The 11669-nt window shown below is 47.2% G+C and overlaps 2 protein-coding genes across 2 annotated transcripts in view; one reads left to right on the top strand and one right to left on the bottom strand.

The window, feature by feature from the left end:
• Window positions 1-1244: 1244 nt before the first annotated feature.
• On the bottom strand, window positions 1245-3702 carry sox8a (SRY-box transcription factor 8a). The gene is made up of 3 exons (XM_080840140.1): window positions 3226-3702; window positions 2545-2795; window positions 1245-2427 (listed from the first exon to the last, which is right to left on the bottom strand). The coding sequence occupies exons 1-3, from the start codon at window positions 3645-3647 to the stop codon at window positions 1673-1675; spliced, it is 1428 nt and encodes a 475-aa protein (XP_080696266.1). The 5' UTR covers window positions 3648-3702; the 3' UTR covers window positions 1245-1672.
• A 1040-nt stretch (window positions 3703-4742) lies between these two features.
• The window catches only part of lmf1 (lipase maturation factor 1), a gene marked incomplete at its 5' end in the record, with an annotated part of 48287 nt that continues 41360 nt past the window's right edge, over window positions 4743-11669 (top strand). The window contains 4 exons of the mRNA XM_080840160.1: window positions 4743-4953; window positions 5294-5603; window positions 6248-6258; window positions 10993-11141. Coding sequence (XP_080696286.1) covers window positions 4743-4953; window positions 5294-5603; window positions 6248-6258; window positions 10993-11141 — 681 coding nt within the window. The remainder of the gene's footprint in view (window positions 4954-5293; window positions 5604-6247; window positions 6259-10992; window positions 11142-11669) is intronic.

Consider the following 11669-nt stretch of genomic DNA (forward strand, 5'->3'; position numbering starts at 1 on the left):
TGGAGCTGTCTGATCAGGGCCACATTCATCTCCGGGACGGCTGCTCTGATTGGCTGTCAGACATGCAGACGCTACCTCATCCTCTGAGATATCCAATCGCGTCGGGAGTGTGTGAAATGAATTAAGGACCAGACTGAACAAAAGACACGCAGGCTTCGTCTTGTGTCTGGACTCAAGGAGATTAAAGTACTCCTGCTAGTCCACAGGATTTCCTGAAACTGTAGAATGTTTAGTTAAGATTTTAAACAGCTGTGTCAGTTCTTTTCAACAACTCAGTAGGTATGACTCTCTACCGCACTCTGGTTTGGTTTGGTTCGGTGCACACAATGCCTCTATTAGACTATTAGACTATTAGAGGTGCAAAGAGAGAACTACTACTACTATTACTATTACTACAACTACTACTACTGTTACTACAACTACAATCAAACCCCCCCCCCCCCCCCACATCTGTCAATTGGATTGGCCAGTGCACCCATGGCTAAGGCCACAATCAACCCAACATTTCATCATACTACTACTACTACTACTACTACTACTGTTATTGCTACTACTACTGCAACTGTTACTGTAACTGCTGCTACTGCTACTGCTGCTACTTATACTACTACTACTTTTACTACTACTCCTACTTCTGCTACTGCTACTACTACTGCTGCTGCTACTGGTACTACTTCTGCTGCTGCTGCTACTACTACTGCTACTACTACTCCCACGTCTACCACCTTTCCTTTTTTTTTGGAACTGGTCATCTACCAGAGAAGGATTAAGTGATTTTGACTGCTGACTTAAAGTGTGAGATGTGAAAATAACCATGAATAAACAGTTTTTAGACAAAGTAAAGTTTAAGACACATAGTTGTATAGAATCGAAGGATATCATACGGCCAGCATATTTTAAATCCAGTTGAAATAAAGCAGGACTCACCTGCTTGTCAAAAATTCATTCACAAATGCTCAGATTTTTTTAAAGATAAAAGCATAAAAGCCAAGCAACTGAAATATAGAAACACATATCTTCGAGAGCGCATAAATCATGTGTCCAGTCTGGTCTGGCGCGGAGGCCCGAGCACATGCCTTTAGTCCATTGACTCCTTCAGTCAAAGAGACACAACCTCACACTGAGTGTGTGTCTGTCACGAGTGATAGGGAGTCCAATGTCTGTGGTATGTTAAGAAATATGCCACAATATGGCTTGGAATTTAACAGTTCAAATGTAATCATCACTGGTACTAAAATGTAAAAAAATCAGTTTTGTTACAACCTCTGCAGATAGCAAGGCTACTTGAACCAATTGATTGGTAATTAGTAAAAACACAAGAAAAAAAAAATGTAAATGTTAACCCTACTATGTAAACAAAGACTTGTATTTCCTTCATCTTCAAGTTTGTGAGCGTCTGTCAAGAAGTAACTCTAGTCTAACTTTAGTCCATTGAGTATGCACTGTGTGTGTTAGGCCAGAGTCCGTGGAAGATGAGTCCGGTGGGTGGATGTCCTCTAGGGCCTGGTCAGCGTGGTGTACACCGGTGGGTGGATGTCCTCTAGGGCCTGGTCAGCCTGGTGTACACCGGTGGGTGGATGTCCTCTAGGGCCTGGTCAGCGTGGTGTACACCGGTGGGTGGATGTCCTCTAGGGCCTGGTCAGCGTGGTGTACACCGGTGGGTGGATGTCCTCTAGGGCCTGGTCAGTGTGGTGTACACCGGCTGCTCCCAGTTTGTTGAGCCACCGTGTGCCGGAGGCATAGAGAGGCTGTTTAAAATGGAAGTGGCGTACGGCCGCCGAGAGGAGTGGAAGTAGGGGTACTGATATATACCCGCCGGATAGCCAGGGTACGCCGTGAAATAGTTGGCGGCCTGGAGGTCGGTGTAGTCGCCTGAGGAGACGGCCAGAGAGGAGGAGGAGGAGGAGGAGGAGGTGGTGGAGGAGGTGCACGTCTGCGTGCCGTAAGAGCCCACGTTCTGCTGAGGGGAGGAGGAGGATGTGCTGGACTGTTCTGCGTAATGTCGCGGACTCAGCTGCTCCGTCTTGATTTGTGGTCTGGCCTGACCGGCGGCGGCGCTGCCGCTGACACACCCAGCTGTCCCGGGGCCCTTGTGGCTCCAGCCGGCGCCGCCGTGGCCGTGACCGAAAGAACCGAACGACCCGCCGCCGGCACTCTGCCCGTGTCCCTGGTGATCCGAGAGGACGGCGTGGGCGTGGGCGTGGGTGCCGTTAGGGGGCAGATACTGATCAAACTCGTGGACGTCGAAGGTCTCCATGTTGCTGATGACGTCAGTGCTGAGCTCTGATATGTCCACGTTGCTGAAGTCGATGTTCTGACGGCCGCCATCCAGGCCGCGTCTGCCCTCGAGCTTGAAGTCGTGCTTCCCGCAGTGGCTCGGGTCAGCTTTGGGCGTGGTGGGGGGCGTGGGCGGCCCGTGAGGTTGACCTTTGGAGAAAAAACACACTCAATTGACCTAACATGCTTGTGGCAGTGGCATCCCCATAACCTCACTGCTGAGGGGAAACAGCACAAACACTCTCTGGCTGGGGACGGCTCTCTCACCTGAATGGTCGTGTGGATGATGCAGGCTTCCTATGCCTAAATGTAGGCTGCTCACTCCCACCTCTCCTTTGAACAGCTGGTCGCTATGGGGATGGTCCAGCTCGGTCCCCGCGTCCAGGTCACTCTGGCCCGGCTTCAGGCTCTTCCGCCGCCGGGGCTGGTACTTGTAGTCCGGGTGATCTTTCTTGTGTTGCACCCTCAGTCTTTCCGCCTCCTCCACGAAAGGCCTTTTTTCGTTCTCAGAGAGGAGTCTATACACGGATCATAAAGTTGCTGTGAGTCCTGGCTGATGGCTATACATATTGTCCCTGTCGTCATATGTTGTTATAATCACTAAGATGAATAAATTAAATCAATCTGCTCCACATTTCCATGCATATCTAACCCAATGCAAAAACTATTCACTTGGATATGAAACTGTTTTCTAGGAGGTGTGTGCTTTGGGTTTGTAGTGCATGAAGTGCATGATTTTGTTTATTAAGCAAAGTTGCTTCAGACATTTTTTCAGGAAAATAAAATGTAAAATGTGTAATTCTATGTATAATACATCATGTTGTCATGGTTGCAGAAGTCTATAGCAGATGATGCACTGACGTATCAATAAACTATGATTCAGAAAACATTTCCTTTACAGACGTGTACACTCCGCAAAGAGCTGCGAGGGAAAAGACTTGAGCTCACCGCCATAACTTGCCCAGCGTCTTGCTCAGTTCGGCATTGTGGAGGTGAGGGTACTGATCCGCTAGTTTCCTCCGTGCCGCCTGTGCCCACACCATAAACGCGTTCATGGGTCTCTTTACGTGCGGCTTGTCCTTCAGTGAGCGACTTCCGCGCATGGGCATGGGAATCAGCGACCAGTCGTACCCCTTCAGCACCTGGGACACTGCGTCGCGTATGCACACGGGGAAGCGCTCATCCACATCCCCGCCGCCCACCGTCTCGCTTCGCGCCAGCTGCTGGCCCGACCCTTGTCCGTCGGACTCCGTCGGAGAGGATGGCGCGTCCGAATCCAGATCAACTTGGGACATGGAGCTAGCAGTCCCCGAGGGACTGCATGGTTCATCGCCGAGACCCTTCTCCCGTTCTTCATTCATTTTAAACATGAGTAGGCTGGGCGAGAGAAAGTCTTAAGAACGGATTTAATCCAGAGAGAGGGTAAATTAGAGCATTTTTACGTACAGCACATGTAAAGTCTTGGGCTTCTCCAGGTCACAAATGCCAGCTGTCCAAAACTCGTGCGGTGCCTCGAAGTTGCCCACAGCAGGTCCGCACACTGTGAGAAATGATACATTACTTAGAGGAAGCACTGGCTATGAGGAAAATTGTTGTCCGCGTACCGTGTCCCCTCCCCTTCCCTCTTCCGCATCCCATTGGTGGGATCAGACCAGAACTTTTCCAACTTGTAAATTAAGTTAGGCTACCCAACTGAGCTGTAATTTGATACGTCTCTATGTGCGTCTTAATCATTTTTTAATGGGAAGCTTGGATATTTCCAAGGGCAACTGTACAGTAATTTCTCAACAATTCTGAATTAGGCCTGTGTTATTCTCGTGCCACTTGAGTGTGGTCTGGCTCTAACAGTTGCGCGTGCTGGGCGGAGGTAGTGATGCGCGAGCCATTGACAACATTCTCATTGCCAAACGGCATTACGAACGACCGTTTGCAGGACAGCTGACGCCAAACTAGCACAGTTTAGCACGCTCGTAAATTGTTCAAAAGCACAAATTAAGTCCTTTGATTATTTGTATGATCGATGTACTTAAGGTTTTGATCGCTCATAAAATGAGCTAAAATGCATATCAAATTTCTTTCTATTATAGCATACATGTTTGTAGGCTACAGTTTGTTTATTCATGATGCAGCCAATTAAGAATGACTCCGAGATAACCACTTTGCCGTCACTTTAAATCACATGAGTCTCTAGAGTAGCCTACACTCTGTTCACTTGAAACGTATTGATCGTGACAAATGTTTCCATGCTTCGACGTTTTAAAATTTCAGATGTATTCGTGCGGATGAATTTGCCTTGGCTTATGTAGACGCCATCTACGTACACAGGGTGACTCGACCGGAGGTGGACGACATGGACTAACACAGTTTATTTATGTTATTCAATTACACCTGAGTCGGGCGCCTCAAGTGGACAAAGACGTTCCTGATAGTGCTGGTTCCGAGTTTGCGCAGTGCGTCGGACAATCATGGCGGCCTCCAGTGAGAGTTCCGAGTGTAGTGAGAGCACTTTGAGGAGAAGACGCGGAGAACCAGAGAACTCTGACGTTTCTTCAGAGGACCTCAGAAAAGACCTGGAAAATGAAGACAAGTACAAGAAAAATGAGACCGCTACTTTACGCCCCGGGACATACTGGCTCACTCGAATTGTGCTGCTGCGCGCTATTACTTTCATCTATTGTAAGTTTGACAGCTGAAGTCACCCCTCTCAAGTTATCCTTGTTATCATCCAATAAAAAGCACCTCTGTTGCCTCTGTAAAAGACAAGTGTTGACTGTACAGACGGAGACGTGCAATATAATCTGTTCAGAGATCTGCACATTCATGTGGGGTCATTAGCGGTCAGCTAGGCGTATCCTCTAGATCGCTCACGAAAAATACTAACACTTTTAAACCTATGCACATTATTAAAATATACTAACATCACATGCATCTCAACGTATACCGCATACATGCATCAGTGTGTTCATTGGTCTTGTAGCTGCCGACTAAAACGGGGCTCTGACTGTGCTTCGTGCAGTTGTAGCTTTCAGCGTGGCCCTTCATCAGAACAAGCAGCTGATTGGCCAGCGTGGTCTGATGCCCTGCAAGGACTACCTGCGAAGCGTCAAGCGTTACGTGGGTGGCAAGATTGGCATGGCCGCCCTGGCCTACACGCCCTCGCTGCTCTGGTTCCTGGACTGGGAGAGCATGGATGCCAACCTGGATGGCATCGCCCTGGTAGGGTTGGCACTGTCTGCGTTTGTGCTCATCACAGGCAGGGCCAACATGATCATCATGACCCTCCTGTGGATTCTGTACCACTCGATCGTCAGTGTTGGCCAGCTCTGGTGAGCAGCTACACACACAACCGTACACATGTACACATACATGAATAGTACACATGCGCGTTCACATGCATGTCAACACACACACTCACACACACACTCTCTCTCTCGCTCTGACTCTCACACATGCAGTCATGCACACACACACAACTGTATACACCCCCCCATCCACATATACTGTGTCTCTTTCTGGTTTAGAGAAGAAAACTACAGCTATTGCTAACACACACACACACACACACACACACACACACACACACACACACACACACACACACTGACTATCTCCCTCCCCACACTTTCTCAGTACATTTTATTGGAGGACATTTAACTCTAATTCAGTTAATCTATTCTGAGCAATTATATAATTATCCACTGATACAGTTAGTTGGATGTGTCTGGTATTTTAATTAGTAAACAAGGTTGTAATTAAGAATGTTCCAATGTCTAATGAGGACGGAGTGGGTTGGCATCTGATCTTACATACATACTTTACAGATCATTAGAGCAGTATGCACATGATGTATGGTGTCTGTACACTAACGTGTATAGAGGATTGTTAGAACTGAGGTGGAACACATAGAGGATTGTCAATGAGTGAAAGCTGCTCCGTTATTAAAATGCTCCTTTTATCTGTTTCTCTTCAGGTACTCTTTTGGTGAGTAAACACTCTGAGCTATCACCGTATTATAACTAGCACACACATACAAACACAAACACGCACGCAGGCGCACGCACACACACGCAGACACACACACGCACACACAGACACACACACACACACACACCGACGCACACGCAGACTCAAACACGCATGCACGCATGCCAAGCACACACGCAGACAAACACACACACACACACACACACACAAACACACACACGAACTCATACCCAGTCAGTTGCTCTGCTGTGATGACTTGTGATGAGGGCTTTAGAACTCTGACCAGTAGAGGAGTGAGGTGGGGATCACACTGGGGTGGGGGTGGGGTGAGAGGAACCCCAACCCCTGGAGTTTCTCTGGCAGAGCAGAGTGGTACCAACGCAAATAAACACAAAGGAATTGAAATAGATACAGGCATGCTGTTCCGAGCTGTTCCGAGTGCTGTTTCTGATGGAAGGTAACCGCTTCCAGATTTCACATTGATTCAGGCTTTGCCTACCCTGTGGCTGGAGATACTCTGTTCTCCTCCTGTTTGTGTGTGTGTGTGTGTGTGTGTGTCTGTGTGTGTGTGTGTGTGTGTGTGTGTGTGTGTGTGTGTGTGTGTGTGTGTGTGTGTGTGTGTGTGTGTGTGTGTGTGTGTGTGTGTGTGTGTGTGTGTGTGTGTGTGTGTGTGTGTGTGTTCAGAGCCAGACTCAGGGAGGGTTTGTCTCTGTGTTTTGTTTGTGTATCTGTGTTTATGCAAAGCAGAGTTTTTGAGTTTGTACGTGTTTGGATGTGTGTGTGTGTGTGTGTGTGTGTGTGTGTGTGTGTGTGTGTGTGTTTGTACGTGTTTGGATGTGTGAGGTTGAGCACGTAGCGGAGGCTATTATCTCACCTTGTTCCATTACCGTTCGCTGGCTTCCCACAGAAGTCATGTGCCCCCCGGAAGGCCGGAGCTCTGGGTAGACCTTACACACAGCGGCTGAAGGCCGGAGCTCTGGGTAGACCTTACACACAGCGGCTGAAGGCCGGAGCTCTGGGTAGACCTTACACACAGCGGCCGAGCTCTGTTTAGACCATATATACGCCGGCTGAGGGCCTGAGCTCTGGTTAGACCTTACACACTTATCTTCGTCATCTTCTTCATCCTCTTCTTCATCCTCATCTTCAATCTCAGCTGATATGAAAGGAAAGGAAACTAAATTAAATGCTCACCCTTAAATCACCCTTAAGTCCTACTCCTCTTCTCGGGCCAACATGACCTTTCTATCAGATATCTGAGCCCTTGAGGAAATGCCCTCTGGGTGCAGAGATGGGGAAATGTCTCTCTGTTTGGTCCAACATGATCATCCCAAAAGCCTGATTGGTCCAACTGGGTCACTACTCAAAGCCTGATTGGTCCAATTGTGTAATACCTTAAACCTGATTAGTTTAACTTTGTCACTTCTAAAGCCTGATTGGTCCAACTGTGCCACCTCTAAAGCCTGATTGGTCCCACTATGTCACGTCTAAAGTCTGATTGGTCCAACTGTATGACCTCTAAAGCCTGATTGGTCCAACTGTGTCACCTCTAAAGCCTGATTGGTCCAACTGTGCCTCCTCTAAAGCCTGATTGGTCCAACTGGGTCTCCTCTAAAGTCTGATTGGTCCAACTGTGTCACTTCTAAGGCTACAGGGGCCTGCTCAGAGGCAGCCAGCTCTGTGTCCAGTGGGATATGTGCTCTAAAGACATTTGACCCAAATATGTCTTAATAAACAGCATTCCTAAACCATTTATGTCCACCAAGACGTTACTCATAGGAAATTCTTTCAAAACAAATCTCATGGAATTCAGTTCAGACAATACAGTTTACAGGAAGTCCTGCCTTCAGGTGTCTTTTGACTTAGATAGATAGATGGATACTTTATTGATCCCGATGGAAATTAAGGTCATCCAGTAGCTTAACTTACATACATACATGAATCACAATAAATACAAAAATACAAAATTCACAATAAATACAAAAACAATAACAATACACATAGGGAGAACGTGTACACAGGGGGTGGGGTGTTTACATATAACATATACATATGACATTGTGCGTTACTTGTGAAAGGGCTGCAAATAGTGAAAAGTAGTGCAAAAGTGTTCATGTGCGTGTGTGGATAGTGCAAAAACTTGGTACTTATAAACACTGTTACAAAACAAGCACCCCGTAAAAGTCTTTGTACTACATTTCCGATGAATCATTGCGGTGCAGCTCAACTCTGTGCTTTGGCGAGTGCTGTGCATATCACATCAGGATTACCAAACTGAGTTATCACAAAGGTGTCTGACAGCATAAACTCAGTAACCTCATCAACTCAGAGTCTGCTAATGCAATCAGACTGGGCGTAAATATAGACCAGTGGATCATACCTGCCAATCAGACTGGGTGTAGATATAGACCACTGGATCACAGCAGCCAATCAGACTGGGTGTAAATATAGACCACTGGATCACAGCAGCCAATCAGACTGGGTGTTAATATATACCAGTGGATCATACCGGCCAGCTCCAGGTTAAGTGGCCAGATTGGACAGCCTAACAAGCCTTTGGGCGCTGGAGGAGCCAGTGGAGTTATTGGGATAACTTCTCTTGTTCCCTCTGTTCTCTCTCTTCTTTCTTCTTTCATCCTCTTTCTCTGCTTCCCTTCCTCTCTTCTGCTGTCGTCTCCCATTATATCCGTGACGTTGCTTCTCTCTTATCCTCGCTCTTCTTTATCTTCTCTCTTTTCCTCACTCTTCTTTATCTTCTCTCTTTTTCACGTTCTTCTTTTGCTTTTCTCTTTTCCTGGCTCTTCTTAATCTCTCTTTTACTAGCTCTTCTGTATCTCTTTTTTCCTGGCTCTTCTTAATCTCTCTTTTACTAGCTCTTCTGCATCTCTTTTTTCCTGGCTCTTCTGTATCTTCCCCTCTATCTCCTCCAGGCAGATTTACATATAGTTCCACTGAAAACATGGCACATAACTAACGTTAACAGCAACAGACAGAGACCCTCAACCTCAGTATTGGCATGTAGTTTCCAGCTGTGCTGTGCTGTGCTGTGCTGTGTGTGTGTGTGTGTGTGTGTGTGTGTGTGTGTGTGTGTGTGTGTGTATGTATATGCTGCGTGTGACTGCTGTGCTGTGCGCTGTGTGTGTGTGTGTGTGTGTGTGTGTGTGTGTGTGTGTGTGTGTGTGTGTGTGTGTGTTTGTGTGTGTGTGTGTGTGTGTGTGTGTGTAAGGGCTGGTGTGGGTCACACATAATGATGGCCTTTGTCAGGAGAAGCAGCTGCAGAAAGCCCAGCGGATCTACAGAGAAAGAAAGTAGCAGGTGTAAAGACAAACACACACACACACACACATACACACACACACGCACACACACACGCACTTACGCATGCATCGCACACACACACACACACACACACACACAAACACACACACACACACACACTCACACACACACACACACACACACACACACACACACACACACACACACACACACACACACACACACACACACACACACACACACACACACAAACACACACACACACACACACATTCCAGAGGCTGCATATCTCCTGGTGTCCGATGAAGCAGCTGTCTCTTTTAAGGTCCGTTAATGTACCTTCTGTGGCTGTATGTCAGACACACACACACACACACAGATACTGTAGAGAAGGCTGTGGAGTTTTGCATGGATAGCGTGGTGTTATTCCTTAGCTTGCCTTAAGCAATGTTTTGGTGAGAGTGAGCCCTTATTTGAGTATTCAAACCTGCTGCCCTGTCCCTCTTTACCACACACACACACACACACACACACACACACACACACACACACACACACACACACACACACACACACACACACACACACACACACACACACACACACACACACACACACACACAGCACAGCACAGCACAGCAGTCACACGCAGCATACCCATACACACACACACACACACACACACACACACAGCACACACAGCACACACACACACACACACACACACACACACACACACACACACACACACACAGCACACACAGCATACACACACAGCACAGCACAGCACAGCAGTCACACGCAGCATACACACACAGACGCACGTACACACACACGCACACAGACACACAAACGCACTCTCTCTCTCTCACACACACACACACACACATCTATACACACACTCTGTCTCTCTCAAATGTACACACATACACACATACTCTCTCTGTTTTACACGCATACAGATACTCTCTTTCTCTGTTTTACACACATACACACACAGTCTCACACCTGAAAGACTGATGCAAAACTTAATATTTGCAATATTTGCATTAAAGCTGCTTTGTTTATATAGGGTGCAAGCAACAGTCAAATATACTGTTCTTATCTTTAACCGATGCTTTAGTGGTCCCAGTTATATGGAGATCTACATGTCTTTATACAGATGGATGTGTATGTGTAGATCAGTGTGTTTATGTAGCCTTTGTGGATATGTGTGAGTTAGCAAGTCTTATGTGTGTATATACCAGTGTGTTTATGTAGCCTGTGTGTGTATGTGTGTGAGCTCTCATCCCTTCTTGTATGATGAACTTAAGTAAATGTATGGGTGTGCTGCTGTGTGTTTGTGTGTGTTTTTGTCTATGTGCTGTATGTGTGTGTGTGTGTGTGTGTGTGTGTGTGTGTGTGTGTGTGTGTGTTGTGTGTGTGTGTGTGTGTGTGTGTGTGTGTGTGTAGGATGGGAGAGTCAGCTCCTGGAGACTGGTTTCCTGGCCGTCTTCCTGTGCCCTCTGAGTAGCCTGGACAAGTTGCCACGACGATGCCCACCCTCCCTCATTTCCATCTGGACTTTCCGCTGGCTCATCGTGCGCATCATGCTTGGAGCTGTGAGTACCAACACACACACACACACACACACACACACACACACACACACACATACACAAAGCTCCCCACTCCGTGATCCAGATGTGTGATTCTGAATCTATGGCGGAATTGCCCCAACAACACTTCTGGTTTCCATGACGAGGGAAAGACCACACTGGCCTACCCCGAGGACTGCCAGACATGAGGGGTTGCCACAGCACCCAAAGGAAGTGTTCTTTCAATTACAAACTCACCGATATATGTGTGTGTGTGTGTGTGTGTGTCTGTGTGTGTGTGTGTGTGTGTCCGGAGTGTGTGTGTGTGTGTGTGTGTGTGGTCTGAGAGGCTGAGCATATGTGTGACAATGTGTGCATGCACATGTGAGAGTGGATGTATGTGTGCATGATAGCTTGTGTGTGTGTGTGTAGATGTGGATGTATGTGTGCATGACAGTCTTTTTGTATGTAAAAGTGTGTGTTTGTTTGTGTGTGTGTGTGTGTGTGTGTGTGTGTGTTTGTGTATGTGTGTATGTGTGTGTGTGTGTGTTT

The sequence above is a fragment of the Sprattus sprattus genome, assembly GCF_963457725.1.
Source record: "Sprattus sprattus genome assembly, chromosome: 6".
Classification (NCBI taxonomy): Eukaryota; Metazoa; Chordata; class Actinopteri; order Clupeiformes; family Clupeidae; genus Sprattus; species Sprattus sprattus.

Bases quoted from the DNA above. Each gene is read 5' to 3' on its own strand.
- sox8a (XM_080840140.1), bottom strand. From the start codon at position 3,647: ATGTTTAAAATGAATGAAGAACGGGAGAAGGGTCTCGGCGATGAACCA. The intron at 2,796-3,225 runs GTGAGCTCAAGT...ATCCGTGTATAG, and splicing joins ACGCTGGGCAAGTTATGGCG to ACTCCTCTCTGAGAACGAAA. The intron at 2,428-2,544 runs GTGAGAGAGCCG...TTTTCTCCAAAG, and splicing joins TCATCCACACGACCATTCAG to GTCAACCTCACGGGCCGCCC.